At 34.1% G+C, this 19,647-nt stretch overlaps 3 protein-coding genes across 3 annotated transcripts; 2 read left to right on the forward strand and 1 right to left on the reverse strand.

Moving 5' to 3' along the window:
* Positions 1 to 2,352: 2,352 nt before the first annotated feature.
* Positions 2,353 to 4,248, forward strand: LOC147068954 (uncharacterized; the record flags this gene model as incomplete). The annotated part of the gene is given in 3 exon segments (XM_085951537.1): positions 2,353 to 2,796; positions 3,429 to 3,525; positions 4,103 to 4,248. Coding segments are annotated over 3 exon segments (687 nt in total), but the record flags the coding sequence as incomplete, so codon positions are not given.
* A 2,716-nt stretch (positions 4,249 to 6,964) lies between these two features.
* Positions 6,965 to 8,933, forward strand: LOC147068955 (uncharacterized). The gene is made up of 4 exons (XM_085951579.1): positions 6,965 to 6,979; positions 7,638 to 8,057; positions 8,225 to 8,321; positions 8,791 to 8,933. Exons 1-4 carry the CDS (start codon positions 6,965 to 6,967, stop codon positions 8,931 to 8,933), a joined length of 675 nt encoding a protein of 224 aa, XP_085807705.1.
* Positions 8,934 to 14,934: 6,001 nt separating this feature from the next.
* Positions 14,935 to 18,221, reverse strand: LOC147068956 (uncharacterized). Its single transcript, XM_085951580.1, has 4 exons — positions 18,207 to 18,221; positions 17,116 to 17,526; positions 16,852 to 16,948; positions 14,935 to 15,077 (listed from the first exon to the last, which is right to left on the reverse strand). Exons 1-4 carry the CDS (start codon positions 18,219 to 18,221, stop codon positions 14,935 to 14,937), a joined length of 666 nt encoding a protein of 221 aa, XP_085807706.1.
* Positions 18,222 to 19,647: the final 1,426 nt, after the last annotated feature.

Raw genomic sequence — 19,647 nt, forward strand, 5'->3', positions numbered from 1 at the left:
TAATTCAAATGAAATGCGAAACAACCAAACGTCAAAAATAAACTGGACCGAAATATTTTCCGGATGTGTTCGTGCTTTTAACCAAATTAATTTCAACATGAGTGAATTATTGACTGAATCAGTACGAAGTGGACTGTGTTTATGTGATACTAAGCACATATATTATACCATAAAATACTATTAAAGACTCAATATGGGCGAAAATTGCAAATGAATTAAATTACTAGGATGGTGAGTAACTAAAACAAAAACAAACAATGAGCTAAAAACGACCACTTTCTACAGCCTCTGCTTGTCAGGAAAGAGCATTTTGTGCATAAAAATAATTTGTAAATCTGTTTCGTACTGTGAGAGCAAGTGCCGCAACTGTTTGTCGCGTACGAATGTCTAAAGTGCTGTTCATTCGGAAATGGACGCACTACATTTTCCTTCAATGGAACTGCTTCACTTATTAATATAAATATGTAGATATATGATAAATTTGTTTTTTATCTTATATACAATTATCTAGCTTTTTTCTTGCATAGTATGGCATAGTCTATGTGAATTTGAATATTATCTTTGTATTATGTTTTGGACTTCCCAGCAGTAATAATTTGATCATCAAAGACAATTTCTGGTTTAACGCTACAACATAACATATGGTTGGTAGGTATAGTTTCTTCTTGGCCGTTTAATGGCTTAAGATTAGGTGTGTTATTCCGATTTATTTTCCGAAGGGGAAATAAAATAAATCCATCACTGAATCTACCCATTGACCTTATCGATTGTTATTAATCTATAGTTCGTATTCACGGTTGCCATAAGCACGATTTAAAAAGTTTTGCAAGTTGTCCATCAAGAGCACCACAACAATTCGAAAAATGCCATCTTTGCTCAAAGTCAACTGCAATCTGTTTCCATTCCTCTTGATCTGTGGATGGCATATAGAGAGGTTGAATGCATTTCCATACCGCATCTGACACATCTTCAATTATGCCTGACACCGTTCCGTCTTATCTGCAGCTGTAACGGAGAATCTCGTATGATGTACCAGATGCAAAATATCTAGAAAAAAGGTACTTAATCGAAAATCAGAAAGAGGAACCGGTGATACAAAAGTGGTTCTTTGGCCGTTGTGTATAAACTTTGGAAATTCGAGAAACAAATGGAGCTTTTAATACGTATCCGTGTTATAATACGTATTCATTCTCACCGCGCATATGGTAAGATGCTATGACTCGCAACTGTAAACCAGCACCGTCAAGAATACAAGCGTTAAACAGGCGAAATCTGTTTATGATACAATACATCTGTGAATCAATTAAATTCAAATGAATGTTGCTCCAGCCTTTTCCATACAGTATCGTGAAGTGAATCCCTAGTGTCCAAATATATAATACTACCATTTTTCAGATTTTTCATTTCATCTTCACTACCAATAGAATAGCCATCAAATCGGTATTAATCGTTAATAAATGCACTAGTTAAAATTATTTTTATCCATCAAATTGCATGCATAATATTATTACTTATTAACATTGAAACTGACAGAAACTCTTGTAATAACGGAAGCAGAAACCTATCGCGTGAGTATATAAGCCTACTCCTCAAGGAGTACACGCATCAGTTTTACCAAGTTATTAGTTCAACTGAGTCTTCAGCTTAGTCAAATACAAACGTGACAATGGTGTTCATTAAGGTAAATCGTCAGTGTTTATTGTAATACTTATTAGTGAGTGTAGTATATAAAATAAATACGAAATAGGCCCAATTCATAGAAATCTAGGACTTCTTATAAAAATACCAGTACTTTGTTTAATAAGTAGACGCAGATAAATGTGTTAAAAAAACGAATATGTAATAACAGTCATTGACAATTGTAAGTAGACATTCATGTCTCTATAGCAGTTTTATCTATTTTGATAACGTACCTATCTATTTGCAAATAATATCAACATATAAAATTTTAAATTAAATTATTTTATTATTCAATCAATAATACACAATATTTCAGAATACAACATTGTTTAGTATACCTAAATAAACTCAAACATATATTTTTTGATATAATGTACTATTTTTCTGAGGTTTTTTCGAATCATTTATTTTGTATGTTGTCAAAAAATCTATGTTCGTAACGAAAAAAAATATAAATCTAACATTGAGTTAAATATTCTAAATTAAACATAATACATGCACGAATACGGAAAAGGATTATGTGAATAAAATCGATGCTACCGAACTAGTCAATTTTGTATAGAAATAAAAAGATCACATACAAAGTGGTTTATTACTTAATTTTCATCATGCCCTCCAAAAAAAATATTAATTCTTTCTCACACAAAATTAACTCATTGCTTTCACATTTTATGTTGATAATTGTCTTTCTGCATCGTGGCACTAGCTGCGATGTGCAATGGTCACGGAGTCGCAGTCTCGCACAGTAATATTGTACAAGGAGACGTTGGCCACCATTCGCTGGGACTCGCTGGCAATCATTTAGGCTACGGCGGTTCAAGCTACGGCAGCTTAGGCTACGGGAGACTCTCTCACAATAACATCGGATACAGTGCACTGGGCGGCAATAGCTTAGGTTACAATGGACTAGGCTACAATAACTTAGGTTACAATGGGCTTGGCTATAACGGCTTGGGCTACAATGGACTGGGACACAGTAGTTTAGGCTATAGTGGACTTGGGTACAACGGATTAGGCTACAATGGACTCGGTCACAACAGCTTGGCTCTTAATGGATTGGGATATGGAGGCGTTGGGCATGGCTATGGAAACGGAATACACGGAGGAGATCACTATGTGAGTATTCTAGATGTAAATGTTTTTGTTAAATTGTTAATCTGTTCTGGTTTTCATAAAATGTCTTCCACTGCTTTGTATCGTGCTATAAATTAACTCATTTTCTACAATAATTAATTATTTTAGATATCCTTTTAAATTTTTTTGGATTTGAATCAGATGACAGATGAATAACATAAATTTAAATCGTGTTTCTGTCATTCGAATTACGCTGTGAAAAATAGTTGCCTATAAATCAAAAGAAACGTGCCTAATATTAAAATATAGTGTGATAGTTCAGGCAATAAAATGATTGAATGAGCGTTTTTTGAAGATATTCTGGTAATTGGAATGACTTCATACGTTGTATTATTTAATTGTAAAAATAATACTTTTGCATAATCAAAACATTATTTTAATTACCTTGGCAGTGTAAAAGAGTAATATTGGGATTAGTTACCAATATTATATTGGGACTTCAGGATATCTTATTCAGTTATTTTACATGATACACGTTTCTAGATATCCGCTTTATAGATTCCAGCATAAATTTATTTATACTTAACAAGAATTTTGATATTGTTTTGTACATCCATGGACAGGTTTTCCACTGAGTTAATACTAACATTAATTCGTGTTTTCTTATACTAAAGGCTCATCCAAAATACTCGTATAATTATGGAGTAAAAGACGGTCACACTGGAGATGTGAAATCTCAACAAGAAGTCAGAGATGGTGGCGTTGTCAAAGGTACAAACAAATATATTACATTAACATGTCGATAAAAAACTAGTTGATCTAATTCCCAAATAAAAGAGAGATGGAAGAAAATATTTATCCTACTCCAAGAATGGCCTTTATGTTCTGTCCTGGTAGGAAATCATAGTCAAGATGTAGCAGACTATTTAAGTATTGTTGATTATTAGCCAATAGCTCAAACCATGACCTTCTTACTTTTTGAATACATAATAGTAAATAATATATATATAATAAATATATATATATATGTAATGTATTTACGGCAGCTAAATGTTCCGTATATACAAGACAGATTCCATAGATAACGTAATCGATTTATATTATGTATGTCATCAAAATTTGTTATGTCCACAATGTTTTGTATTCCTAAATAAATAAATAAATAATAAATAAAATGAATGAATGTGTGCGTCAAATGTGCAATGAAATAATGAATGGAAAACACACTTACTTATCAAAAGAGATTATAGTTTTGAATTTTATAACTTCATCAATATTATTTGAATAGTTCACCGTCCTGTTGTCAAATACCAATACGTTATTATAATATTGATTGTTTTCTTTTCAGGCCAGTACTCCTTGGTGGAGCCGGACGGTTCAGTTCGCGTCGTGGACTATACCGCTGATGATGTCAATGGCTTCAACGCCGTCGTCAAGAAGACCGGACCAACAATCCATGCAGTACCACACACTGGACACTATGGACATTATTAAAATAAATGATTAATATACCTACCCACCGAAAAACGCAAACGTGCTTTGACTATGATTATCCAACATTGAACTCTGTAAATGATTATTGTATATAGCAAGCTATTAATAATAGCTTTTTGTGTAAATTGTGTATGAAAGCATATAAATAAATACGTCGCGATGATGTTTAAAGATGTCTTTTCTTTAACATATGAAATTGATGTATTCTTTCTGATGGATTATACAATGTGAATATTATTTTCCATTATCATGGGATGGATAACTCGAGATGAGTTTTGGCTTTGACAAAGTAGAGATATGTTTCGGAATTTGAAAATAGTCTTCACTTTCAGCCACATCCGCGAAAATATTGTTACAATTGAATTTGTGATTCAAAATGAGTTAATTTAATAAATTGTTGTGCAAAGTTATCTTGATTATCTTATTGTGGATCTTTTGACAAAACTATAATGGTAATAAAAATACATTATTTTGAAATACTTCAGAAAACATACCTTTCAGGGAAAGCCTTACAATTAAATTAAACCAAATGGGATACAAACCTCACATCTTTTGACGATGCGGTGACTGCTTATATCCTTTGATATCGTCCTTGATTTATTTTGAGTTCATGTTATCTGTTGTCTATTACAATACCTCATGCCTTAAATGTACATTCTCAGATCAGTCAGTGCTAGTGTTAACTTATAGTTGTGAAACTTGATATCTTGAAAAAAAATGGTTTACCACTATTTCAAAGAAAATGTGGCTTTAGAAAATTGAGCTTACAAAAATGAATTATAAAATCATGCACTGGACATCCTGAAGGAACACAGAACCATTGATAAATTCTGAAAGAGTCAAAAACGGCGATGAGTTTAATATTTATAATTCGCTTTGACTCGCTGCCACAAAACAGCATAAACAGAATTTAATCTTTAAACGGGGGGGGGGGGTTTAGTTTTATCCGAAAACAACTTTGACGCCCTGACATTATGAATAGAGTTGAACATTGTTCCGGAAAATATCATTCAGATAGCGAAGTGCGTAGGTATCTCAGTCTTCAGAGTTGCAAACTTGGCATTTTCTTTACGAATCTAGCATTTTTCACTAATCAAGTCTGGCGTTATAATATCACAGGGAGACTTATAATCAGTGCCACAGGCAATAAAAAATATAAGCTATAATAAAGACGGTATTTTTTTTATATCAATACCATACCGAAAGGTGGCAATTAAATAGAAATTGAAATCGCATAAAAAGTCTTTCTTGCGAAATAACAAAAAATCTCATTAGGTATTGTCTACGTCCTGCGTGCAGGTCCGACACATGATGTGTCCACCACTGCGACTGGCCGAAAGGCTTTGGTATGCAGCGGCCGAGTGAAGATTCGGCAGCTCCGGTGATGTCTGCGGTCCACACTCCACAGGATAGATTAATAACATAAAAATCCGAAAGCCAGTTGGCATTGACTAGGGCTTAGTAGTCAGTTTTGGTTTATGATTTAATAATGTTCCGGTCACTACATGCAATATTCCAATATTGAATGCGCATATTATCGGTTACGTGAAGGAATATTTATGAATATTATATTACAGACGTTACAATACGTAATAACACTTTCTTTAACACAACGTGTTTAAGTTCAATCCATTTCTCTACATTCTACAAATTAATGTACCTCCTTACAGCCCATGTAGAAGGCAAAACACTTTATTTTTCTATTCCCTGCTGTAAACATTCAATACTCGTGTTGTTAATTTGGATAAGAATATTGCACTTACTGCATAATGTTTAAAATGTCCAATATTGTTGGAAGGTGAGTAACTTGGATGCTTTTAGTATTCTCTAGTATCCCCCATCTCCAATGGAGTGTAGACGGCCGCGTACTTACTTTGAACTACTACCTGGACATTTAAGGACAATGGCTTCTTGCCTCTTCTGAAACCGAATTGATTTCTGAAAGCGGTGCGTTCTCAATCAGGTGGGCCTCAATCCATATATTTTAATTCTGAAAACGAGTGTTTCATATTCCTTAACGTGGCGTAACGAAGGGTAGGTAACTTTCAATATTCTGCAAATAGTGTCCCACAAGAAAAACTTGGTTGATGCCCACTAGAGTGTGCGTGGTCTTTATTTTGATGTATGTGCCATTATGATCAAGCTAGTTTGATTACGAAGAAACTTTCTCGCTCGCTGTAACATGAGTTTCCCTTGTGGAAACCAAGTTGCAATGGCCAACTGATTCAAGTGAGAGCCGGGCCGTCGCGACAAAAGCTCTTACCTTCCAACCGACATTTATGTGCACTCTCAGAGGGTATTATTAACATAATAACTACATAATATGTATGAGACAGTGGGAAATAAAGCTAACAGAACTTGCACGCAAAACCACAGTGAAGAACTGAAAAGTAGCAAATCCCTATTGAACAGATATACATTATTATTCTTTTCATGTAGATAATCATCGTGTAGGTATCTCTGTGAAGCATTTAGTGTTTGCCATTTCGATATAGATCATGTTAATTAATGCAATCGCTAAAATATGTGTAGGTATTCATTAACTTTTACGCACATTTCTGTTGGCATTGAAACTGATGTAAATTCTTGTAATAACGGAAACTGAAAAGCAATCGAATGAGTATATAAGACCACTCCTCGAGGAGAACAAACATCAGTTGTACCAAGTGATCAGTCAAATCAGGTCTTCAGTTTAGTCAACAATACTACCATAACGATGGTGTTCATTAAGGTAAATCGTCATTATTTTTTATGTTTGTAAAATAAATACTAAATAGGCCCAACTCATAGACATCTAGGTCTTCTCATACAAGTATCATTCGTTTTTTGACAGATGAATGCGGATGAATTTGTATAAGAATGTATAATATCTAAAATGTAATCATGGCCATTGTTACAAATCTAAATTAACTCATCTACAAATATCAACATATTTTTGCTATTTATTATTGTATTATTAATTGAAATATACACAATATTTAAGAAGGTTAAATTGATTATTATACCTACATAAAGTCAAAAACATATTTTTTTCCAATGTAGGTACCTACTATACATCTGAGATTGTATCAAATAAATATGTATTTCGTATGTTGTCAAAAAAATGTGTGAGAAAGGAAAAGAGAGATAAATCTAACATATTATTGAAAATTGAATTTAAATAAATATTCTAAATTAAACTAATAAATACTTGCGAATATGTAAAAGTAATAAGTGAGTTCGATCTTGCCGATCTAATAAATTTCAAATAGAAATATATAGAAGATCCCAAACAATGTGGTTCAACACTAAATTTTCTTTATGCCTCTAAAAAGTATTGGTTCTTTCACATTTTGATTTTACTATGGTAGCTAAATATAATAATACGTTGTTTTTGTATATATTTTCAGTTGCCTCTTTGCGTCGTGGCACTAGCCGTGATGTGCAATGGTCACGGAGTTGCAGTCTCACACAGTAATATTGTACGAGGAGACGTTGGCCACCATTCGCTGGGACTCATTAGCAATCATTTGGGCTACGGCGGCTCAAGCTACAGCAGTTTAGGCTACGGCAGCTTAGGCTACGGTAGACTTGCTCACAATAACATTGGATACAGTGGACTGGGGTACAACAGCTTAGATTACAATGGACTGGGCTATAACGGCTTGGGCTACAATGGACTGGGACACAGCGGTTTAGGCTATAGTGGTCTTGGGTACAACGGATTAAATTACAATGGACTGGGTCACAACAGCTTGGCTTTTAATGGATTAGGATATGGAGGCGTTGAACATGGTCATGGACATGGGTTGTATGGAAGGGATCACTATGTAAGCAGTAATTATATAAATGAATTCCTAAGCATATATTATGATCTGCTAATAAACTTTTCAACTATTTGCACTGTACATAGAGACATATATATTCTCTAAAAGAAATTACGCAATCTTTCTGCGATTGTTACAATAAAATAAAATATGTATTTTCTCTATTATAGGCCCATCCAAAATACGCGTATAACTATGGAGTAAAAGATAGTCATACAGGAGATGTGAAGTCACAACAAGAAGTCAGAGATGGTGATGTTGTCAAGGGTAAAAACCTCTTCTTATTTTCTAGATATAATGAAATAAACGTTCTTATATTATCCAATAGATCATCTCTCCAAAACACATGAGATTACACAGTTAGACAATAATATTACACTAATACCAGCCCAAGACTGATCATTAAATTATAAACTTGCAAGGACATAATTAACATGAAATCAACAGCCTTTTTTAGAATGATCAGTCAATAGACAAAACCATTGTATCCATGTCATCTAAATACACCACATGTAATAAATATTATGTAAAACAATGAGTTTCTACTAATATTTAACAGTTAATGCCATTAAATAGACACAAAAAGATGTATTCAAACTGATTTTTGTCCCCGTGTTTTCTGATTACAAATAAACGACAATCATACGTTTTAATATTATTAAAATTCGGCTCCACATATCCTTGTGCCGAATACCAATAAGCCATGTACAAACTATATTGGATATTTTTTTTTCAGGCCAGTACTCCTTGGTAGAGCCAGATGGTTCAGTTCGCGTCGTAGATTACACCGCTGATGATGTGCATGGCTTCAACGCCGTCGTCAAGAAGAGTGGCCCAACAATCCACGTCGTGCCGCATAGACACTACGGACATTACTAAAATAAACCATTATTATACCTACCCACCAAGAACTGCAAACTGCCATTGCCTATGATACTCGAATGAATGATATTTGTAAATAATTAATGTGTAAATTCATCTAGGACCTAGATAATAATTATGTATGAAAGCATATAAATAAATGCATCGCGATGATATTATTTAAAAAAGTGTTTCTGTTTTATTTACAATGTAAAATGGGTAAAGCCATCGTTATTAACCGAATTTTATGATTTGCCGATTTATCAATAGACCATTTTTTAAACCTCTTTAATCTGGACATTGCCTTTTACCATCAGAGGAGGATAGCTTGGGGGCTGCAATACCAGAAGATAGGGATATACCAATACTCTGTAAACATGTGTTCTTTCTATTATTTATCCCCATCTAAATAATAAAGGATTTATTTACTTGTAACCGTAAGAAATAATAAAATGAAGAAAATTATGAAAATACTCACTTACATAAAATTACCTACACTCTATAGTTTGGTTCGGGCATTTCAGCTTTCGTATAGGCAGTTCTTTGCTTATGTATGTATGCTTACTATGTATATTACTTACGCGTGTATTCTGTAATGTATCTCTTTGGGCCGTAGTGTCTCATCAAGGTAATGTTCTTTGAGATTGTACAAAATGTTTCAAAGCTTCTGCCATCCAAAAAGGTTGAAAATTACCGACCTACATCAAATGACACCACAGTGTCAATTTGTCTAAAAAGTTAATTATTGATCCACAACAGGAACAATCTTTTAATGAAATGGCAGAGATTGTGATACTTACTTAGATCACTGTAATAAGAGAAAATACAAGAAATCGTTGCTGTTTATTTAAATGAAGACTTCGGTACGTAATTATATCCAGAGTAACATTCTTATTTTTCCACAACTCTTGGGCACTTTAATACTCGCTAATACTTTTTTAAATACAACAAGAGCATAGTGAAATGGAATTAAACATCCAACACATACTTTTTTCTAATATACACAGTCAATTTTAAAAACTACACAAAACCGTTTTGACAAATGTAAAATATATCAGGGGCGAAGAATGTTTTCAAAAAAATGAATCCAGAACAGTAGCGACCGTAGCTTGCTCCATGGCTTGGGATTTCCGTGTCACGTGAAAACGGTTGAAAAATTATTTGGCACTCATGATTTACGCCATCCCTCTGAAGGAAGTTGTTTCTCACACTCTTCAACAAGTCCAAATACTACGAATTTTCCCATGAAGATGACATAAAAACCAAAAATTAGAGTGCTCGGCACAGTCAAACTCGGAGACTTTCAGCATCCATTCCACATCTAGCACCACACTTCAAATGGAATTTGACAAATACGTCTAGTCTTTATCTCTCCATTGACGTTAAAGTCCTAGAATCAAAAGGATAATATAATATTGATGTTTATTACCGACCAATAATCCTTTGTGACGGGCAACAATGACACGAGAAGAAAAATCATTAAAACAAAAAACAAAAGAAAATATAATTTGAAAAAAGAAGCTATCCTTTAAGCAGTATTGCCAAATTTAAAACTTTCATAAATACAATATTAATTTATTTTCACTAACATAATAATCAATAATATATCAATTATTGGAAACACAATTATTGACGCATTTCAGCCGTTTTTTTAAAGCGTTTACTGATCTAAATTGGTTGCATTAAAGATACATTTTTTTTTAAACATAATTTTGGATTTAAAGTAACATTACACATTTCTAATCGATGCGTGAAGAATTGAATTACTCGAATCTGGCGATACATTACAATTATTTTATTATAATATTAACTAACGCATCTTATTTAGAAAATTCCAATTGATTTCGATGAAAACCTATTTCCATACATAATTATTTAATTTGATACAAGACAACCTTCAAGATATATTATATACCAATATACCTATATTATAACATACAAATAAATGATATGATAATTTTACTAGGAGCATATACTCAATGTTCGCTATTATTTTATAAAATTGAACGTAACATACGTTACCTTGTATAGCAATCATGATTTTGCACCCACCCCGGTGATCCAAGTCAATACCATATTTTATTACTTACAATACTTTACTTAACCAATATCAATATACTTTCATTTTGTAGCCATAAAAGTAATAAAAAAGAAAGTAAGCCAAGCAGTGACTCGGGAAAATTCCTAATTCAAATGAAATGCAAAACAATCAAACGTCAAAAATAAATCGAACGGAAATATTTTCCGGATGTGTACGTGCTTTGAACGTTAATTTCATCGCCAAAAATATTATTGATCGCAGCAGTGCGAGGTACACAATCCTTATTTGATACTAACCATATATTTGACGTTATAACTGATGTATTATCTGCTTCCTTAGTGTTACTTTATCAGCATCAGGGCTTAGAAGTGGGGCAGGGTGAAATTCACCAACAACGGCCTTCCCACCGCATACCTGTATGTGCAGGTCAACAGGAAGTACAAAGAGGACGTCCGTGGTTGTTGAACGGTAGGCATTAGTGAATGACAACAGCTCACTGCGCTGCCAGTTAAAAGAGCATTTCTAATTTCACACTTTTGTGGATGCGCATGCACCATACGCTGGTAGCGATCCCTATGAAAATGGCGTCATAGGCTATTCTGAGCGCCCTTATCTTCAGACCCCATCTCACAAAGGCTATCCCGTCCTCGTGGACCTGGGTCTTTGCATGGTGATCGAAATTTAATATGTTATCAAGTCTTGGTGATAAAAAGAAATTCTCACTTGCCATTAGATGATTTTCCTTTAAAAAAAACAAGTTGCAATTGCATACAAGTTCAAGTGAGAGCCGGACCGACTTTAAAAGCTCCTCCCTTCCAACCGACTTAATATGGGTACAGTTTCAGGGGATGTGATCAACATAATATTAACTATATTCGTATGATATAGTAATTAATCAATCAGCCAGAGCTTTGAGACAAAACCACAGTGAAGAAATGAAAAGTAGCATATCCCTGCTGAATAAAATATATTATGCATTATAGGTATGGCATTCAATTCGTTATACCCAGCCACCTTTCTGTGTACCTAGAAACTTGAATCTGTTCCGGTTTTCATAAAATGTCTTTCATAGCTTTGTATCGTGCTATAAATTATAGCAGTCATATGATAACGCCTTTTCTACAACAATTCATTATTTTAGTATACTTTTACATTATTATTTTAAAAATAGATTTGAATCAGATGATACATGAACAAAATAAATTAAAATCGTGTATCTGTTACTGAAAAATAGTTACCTAAATATCAAAAGAAGCATGCCTAATATTGTAATATAGTGTGATAGTTCAGGCAATAAAATGATTAAATGAACGTTTTCTGAAGGTGTTGTGTTAATTAAACACTTCTGCATGCTCAAAACATTTTTTTAATTATATTGGCAGTGGTAAATGAGTAATATTGGGATTAGTTACCAACATTATATTGGGACTTTAGGAAATCTTATTCAGTTATTTTCCATTGAAAAAGTTCCTCAATAATTATCGATACCAGCATAATTGTTCTAATACTAAACAAGAGTTTTGATATTATTTCGTATATCCATGGATAAGTTTTCCACTGAGTTAATACTAATATTAATTCGTGTTTTCTTATATTAAAGGCTCATCCAAAATACTCGTATAATTATGGAGTAAAAGATGGTCACACTGGAGATGTGAAGTCTCAACAAGAAGTCAGAAATGGTGTCGTTGTCAAAGGTACAAACAAATATCTAATACTATCATGTCGATAACAAAGTAGTTGAACTAATTTCCAAATAAAGACAGATGGAAGAAAATATTTAATTTTCCTACTCAAATACAGGGCGTTACATGATTATGTCTTGGTAGGAAGTCATGGTCAGGAATCAGGACGTAGCAGACTATTTAAGAATGATTGATTATAAGACAATAATTCAAACCATGATCTTCATATATTCCGAATACTTAATAGTATACATTATGTAGTAATTAGGGTGGCCGAACGTCCCGAATATACGAGACAGATTACATAAAATATAACGTTGGTCAGGAAACTTGAGTAAATGTCCCGTATTTACTTAATCATTAGTAACAATCTATTGTAGATGTTTTATCCAACTCTACAACTGACATGTTTAGAGCATAGACAATAACGAGACGTAAACTTTACCGGTTGTCAATTAGAGCTTCAAAAATGTAGACGTTACGAGACGCTCGGCCTTACCTTACAATATCAAATGTAGAAGTATCAGTATGTACTTGTACATGTAAATTCATAGATTAAGATTCAGATTCCAGTAATTGAATTCTTCACGCATCGATTAGAAAATTGTAATGTTACTTTAAATCCAAAATTATGTTAAAAAAACAATGTATCTTTAATGCAACCAATTTAGATCAGTAAACGCTTTAACAAAACGGCTGAAATGCGTCAATAATTGTGTTTCCAATAATTGATATATTTGATTATTATGTTAGTGAAAATAAATTAATATTGTATTTATGAAAGTTTTAAATTTGGCAATACTGCTTAAAGGATAGCTCCTTTTTTCAAATTATATTTTCTTTTGTTTTTTGTTTTAATGATTTTTCTTCTCGTGTCATTGTTACCGGCCCAAAGGATTATTGGTCGGTAATAAACATCAATATTATATTATCCTTTTGATTCTAGGACTTTAACGCCAAGGGAGAGATAAAGACTAGACGTATTTGTCAAATTCCATTTGAAGTGTGGTGCTAGATGTGGAATGGATGCTGAAAGTCTCCGAGTTTGACTGTGCCGAGCACTCTAATTTTTGGCATCACGCCCATGTCATCTTCATGGGAAAATTCGTAGTATTTGGACTTGTTGAAGAGTGTGAGAAACTACTTACTTCAGAGGGATGTCGTAAATCATGAGTGACAAATAATTTTTCAACCGTTTTCACGTGACACGGAAATCCTAAGCCACGGAGCAAGCTTCGGTCGCTACTGTTCTGGATTCATTCTTTTGAAAACATTCGTCGCCCCTAATATATTTTACATTTGTCAAAACTGTTTTGTGTAGTTTTTAAAATTGACTGTGTATATTAAAAAAAAGTATGTGTTGGATGTTTAATTCTATTTCACTATGCCCTTGTTGTATTAAAGTATTAAAGTGCCCAAGAGTTGTGGAAAAATAGGAAGGTTACTCTGGATATAATTACGTACCGAAGTCTTCATTTAAATAAACAGCAACGATTTCTTGTATTTTCTCTTATTACAGTGATCTAAGTAAGTATCATAATCTCTGCTATTTCATTAAAAGTTTGTTCCTGTTGTGGATCAATAATTAACTTTTTAGACAAATTGACACTGTGGTGTCATTTGAAACATTTTGTATAATCTCAAAGAACACTACCTTGATGACATACTACGGCCCAGAGAGATACATTACAGAATACACGCGTAAGTAATATACATAGTAAGCATACATACATAAGCAAAAAACTGTCTATACGAAAGCTCAAATGCCCGAACCAAAGTATAGAGTGTAGGTAATTTTATGTAAGTGAGTATTTTCATAATTTTCTTGATTTTATTATTTCTGCTAGACTATCATAAACGGTTACAAGTAAATAAATCCATTAATATTTAGATGGGGATACATAATAGAAAAGGGATTTGTAAACATTACACATGTTTCCAGAGTATTGGTATATCCCTATCTTTTGGTATTGCAGCCCCCAAGCTATCCTCCTCTGATGGTAAAAGGCAATGTCCAGATTAAAGAGGTTTAAAAAATGGTCGATTGATAAATCGGCAAATCATAAAATTCGGTCAATAACGATGGCTTTACCCATTTTACATTGTAAACAAAACAGAAACACTTTTTTAAATATTATCATCGCGATGTATTTATTTATATGCTTTCATACATAATTATTATCTAGGTCCTAGATGAATTTACACATTAATTATTTACAAATATCATTCATTTGAGTATCATAGGCAATGGCAGTTTGCAGTTCTTGGTGGGTAGGTATAATAATGGTTTATTTTAGTAATGTCCATAGTGGCTATGTGGCACGACGTGGATTGTTGGGCCACTCTTCTTGACGACGGCGTTGAAGCCATGCACATCATCAGCGGTGTAATCTACGACGCGAACTGAACCATCTGGCTCTACCAAAGAGTACTGGCCTAAAAAAAAAAATATCCAATATAGTTTATACATGGCTTATTGGTATTCAGCACAATGATACGAGGGTGGGTCAATAAGTCCTTAGAAAAGCCGACAGGTGGCGCGACTAGTACTGTAAGCGGTTTGTTTTCATGCAGCGGCACTACCGATTCAGTATGCTGCGAAGTTTTAATCAGATTTTCGGGTTGTTGTGTGTTTCTCGTACATTTAAAAAAAAAATTTGCTTGTGGAAAATGGAAAAATGGAAAATGGAGAAAATTGAGTTTAGAGCTGTTATTAAACATTTTAATATAAAAGGGTTAACAGCAAAGGAAATAAAAAATGAGTTGGATTTAGTTCACGGCATATCTGCTCCTTCACTTGCAACTATTTATAACTGGTTAAATGAATTTAAACGTGGTCGTACATCAACAAAGGATGAACCACGCTCAGGACGTCCTGTAGAGGTGACTACACCAGAAATGATCAATAAAATCCACGATATGGTGTTAAGTGACCGAAGATTAAAGTTGAGTGAGATAATTGAGGTTACAGGGATCTCAAAAGGTAGCGTCATTTCTATTTTACATGACAAACTGGGCATGAAAAAAATTTCTGCAAGATGGGTGCCGCGTTTGCTCACAGTCGACAATAAACGCAATAGGGTGGTGGCCTCTAAAGCCCTGTTGTCGCTCATGCAACGCAATCCGGATGAATTTTTTCGTCGCTTTGTGACTGTAGATGAAACATGGATACACCACTATACTCCCGAGACGAAAGAACAGTCAAAGCAGTGGATTGCGAAAGGCGAACCATGTCCAAAGAAGGCGAAAACCGTAAAATCAGCTGGTAAGGTTATGGCTACTGTATTTTGGGATGCACGTGGAATTATTTTCGTTGACTATTTGGAAAAAGGAAGAACAATAACAGGGGATTATTATGCATCTTTATTGGACCAGCTAAAAAACAAAATTGAAGAAAAACGGCCTCATTTAAACAGGAAAAAAATCCTCTTTTATCAGGACAATGCCCGTGTTCACACATGTTTACGATCAATGGCTAAAATTGAAGAATTGAAGTTCGAATTGGTCGACCACCCACCGTATTCGCCAGATTTAGCCCCCAGTGACTTTTTCCTTTTCCTAAACTTAAAAAAATGGCTAAGTGGACAACGTTTTTTTTCAAATGAAGAAGTCATCGATCGGACAAATGCTTATTTTGAGGACCTTCCGAAAACTTATTTTTCTGACGGTTTAAAAAAAATTGAGAAACGTCTAACCAAGTGTATTGAGCTCCAAGGAGATTATGTTGAGAAATAAAAAAAAATACAAAAATAAAAACTGTTTTAATGCTTTTTTCTAAGGAATTATTGACCCACCCTCGTATGTGGAACCGAATTTTAATAATATTAAAACGTATGATTGTCGTTTATTTGTAATAAAAAAATACGGGGACAAAAATCAGTTTGAATACATCTTTTTGTGTCTGTTTAATGGCATTAACTGTTAAATATTAGTAGAAACTCATTGTTTTACATAATATTTATTACATGTAGTGTATTTAGATGACATTGATACAATGGTTTTGTCTATTGACTGATCATTCTAAAAAAGGCTGTTGATTTCATGTTAATTATGTCCTTGCAAGTTTATAATTTAATGATCAGTCTTGGGCTGGTATTAGTGTAATATTATTGTCTAACTGTGTAATCTCATGTCTTTTGGAGAGATGATCTATTGGATAATATAAGTACGTTTATTTTATTATATCTAGAAAATAAGAAGAAGTTTTTACCCTTGACAACATCACCATCTCTGACTTCTTGTTGTGACTTCACATCTCCTGTATGACTATCTTTTACTCCATAGTTATACGCGTATTTTGGATGGGCCTATAATAGAGAAAATACATATTTTATTTTATTGTAACAATCGCAGAAAGATTGCGTAATTTCTTTTAGAGAATATATAAGTCTCTATGTACAGTGCAAATAGTTGAAAAGTTTATTAGCAGATAATAATATATGCATAGGAATTCATTTATATAATTACTACTTACATAGTGATCCCTTCCATACAACCCATGTCCATGACCATGTCCAACGCCTCCATATCCTAGTCCATTAAAAGCCAAGCTGTTGTGACCCAGTCCATTGTAATTTAATCCGTTGTATACAAGACCACTATAGCCTAAACCGCTGTGTCCCAGTCCATTGTAGCCCAAGCCGTTATAGCCCAGTCCATTGTAATCTAAGCTGTTGTACCCCAGTCCACTGTATCCAATGTTATTGTGAGCGAGTCCACCGTAGCCTAAGCTGCCGTAGCCTAAACTGCTGTAGCCGTAGCCCAAATGATTGCTAACGAGTCCCAGCGAATGGTGGCCAACGTCTCCTCGTACAATATTACTGTGTGAGACTGCAACTCCGTGACCATTGCACATCACGGCTAGTGCCACGACGCAAAGAGACAACTGAAAATATATACAAAAACAACGTATTATTATATTTAGCTACCATAGTAAAATCAAAATGTGAAAGCAATGAGTTAATTTTATGTGTGAAAGAACCAATACTTTTAAGAGGCATAAAGAAAATTTTGTGTTGAACCACATTGTTTGGGATCTTCTATATATTTCTATTTGAAATTTATTAGATCGGCAAGATCGAACTCACTTATTACTTTTACATATTTGCAAGTATTTATTAGTTTAATTTTGAATATTTATTTAAATTCAATTTTCAATAATATGTTAGATTTATCTCTCTTTTCCTTTCTCACACATTTTCAACATTCGAAATACATAATTATTTGATACAATCCCAGATGTATAGTAGGTACCTACATTGGAAAAAAAATATGTTTTTGACTTTATGTAGGTATAATAATCAATATAACATTCTTAAATATTGTGTATATTTCAATTAATAATACAATAATAAATAGCAAAAATATGTTGAAATTTGTAGATGAGTTAATTTAGATTTGTAACAATGGCCATGATTACATTTTAGATATTATACATTCTTATACAAATTCATCCGCGTTCATCTGTCAAAAAACGAATGATACTTGTATGAGAAGACCTAGATGTCTATGAGTTGGGCCTATTTAGTATTTATTTTACAAACATAAAAAATAATGACGATTTACCTTAATGAACACCATCGTTATGGTAGTATTGTTGACTAAACTGAAGACCTGATTGAACTGATCACTTGGTACAACTGATGTTTGTACTCTTCGAGGAGTGGGCTTATATACTCATTCGATTGCTTTTCAGTTTCCGTTATTACAAGAATTTACATCAGTTTCAATGCCAACAGAAATGTGCGTAAAAGTTAATGAATACCTATACATATTTTAGCGATTGCATTAATTAACATGATCTATATCGAAATGGCAAACACTAAATGCTTCACAGAGATACCTACACGATGATTACCTACATGAAAAGAATAATAATGTATATCTGTTCAATAGGGATTTGCTACTTTTCAGTTCTTCACTGTGGTTTTGCGTGCAAGTTCTGTTAGCTTTATGTCCCACTGTCTCATACATATTATGTAGTCATTATGTTAATAATACCCTCTGAGAGTGCACATAAATGTCGGTTGGAAGGTAAGAGCTTTTGTCGCGACGGCCCGGCTCTCACTTGAAGCAGTTGGCCATAGCAACTTGGTTTCCACAAGGGAAAATCATGTTACAGCGAGCGAGAAAGTTTCTTCATAATCAAACTAGCTTGATCATAATGGCACATACATCAAAATATAGACCACGCACACTCTAGTGGGCATCAACCAAGTTTTTCTTGTGGGACACTATTTGCACAATATTTAAAGTTACCTACCCTTCGTTACGCCACATTAAGGAGTGTGGATACGTAGCGGTTAGTGGACGGAAAATTACACCTTGCAAAAAACACTCGTTTTCAGAATTAAAATATATGGATTGAGGCCCACCTGATTGAGAACGCACCGCTTTCAGAAATCAATTCGGTTTCAGAAGAGGCAAGAAGTCATTGTCCTTAAATGTCCAGGTAGTAGTTCAAAGTAAGTACGCGGCCGTCCACACTCCATTGGAGATGGGGGATACTAGAGAATACTAAAAGCATCCAAGTTAGTCACCTTCCTTGGCGTTCGAATATCGTATTGGCTGACGTCACAATTACGTCATGTCGTCTGGTGCCACACGAGACGATAGTTAGGAAATCGCGGTGCTGGCATTACGAATTGAATTGAATATTGTTCCGGAAAATATGATTCGAATAGAGAGGTTTCTTTGCAAATTGCGTACGTCAGTAATCAATGTTGCAAACTCAGCGTTATTCTTTACGTATATAGCATTTTCACTTATCACGTCTGCACTTCTTCTTGTTCTTCTTTTACACTGTCACGACCCAGCATTGGGGCACAGGACAAGCACAAGTTTGCGCCACTTCCCTCGATCTATCGCCAACTCTTGCGCCTCCCACCGTGCCAGACATGCAGCGTATAGATCGCTTTTGTAGCACCGCTGCAGGGTGAGAGAGGACCGGCCATGATGTCGGAGCACTTGAGGCTGAGCCACTAGGGTACGAAGTGTCACACTCCTT

The sequence above is a fragment of the Rhyacophila brunnea genome, unplaced genomic scaffold (assembly GCF_057557595.1).
Source record: "Rhyacophila brunnea isolate RB1 unplaced genomic scaffold, BYU_Rbru_1.0 scaffold_24, whole genome shotgun sequence".
NCBI classification, from domain to species: Eukaryota; Metazoa; Arthropoda; class Insecta; order Trichoptera; family Rhyacophilidae; genus Rhyacophila; species Rhyacophila brunnea.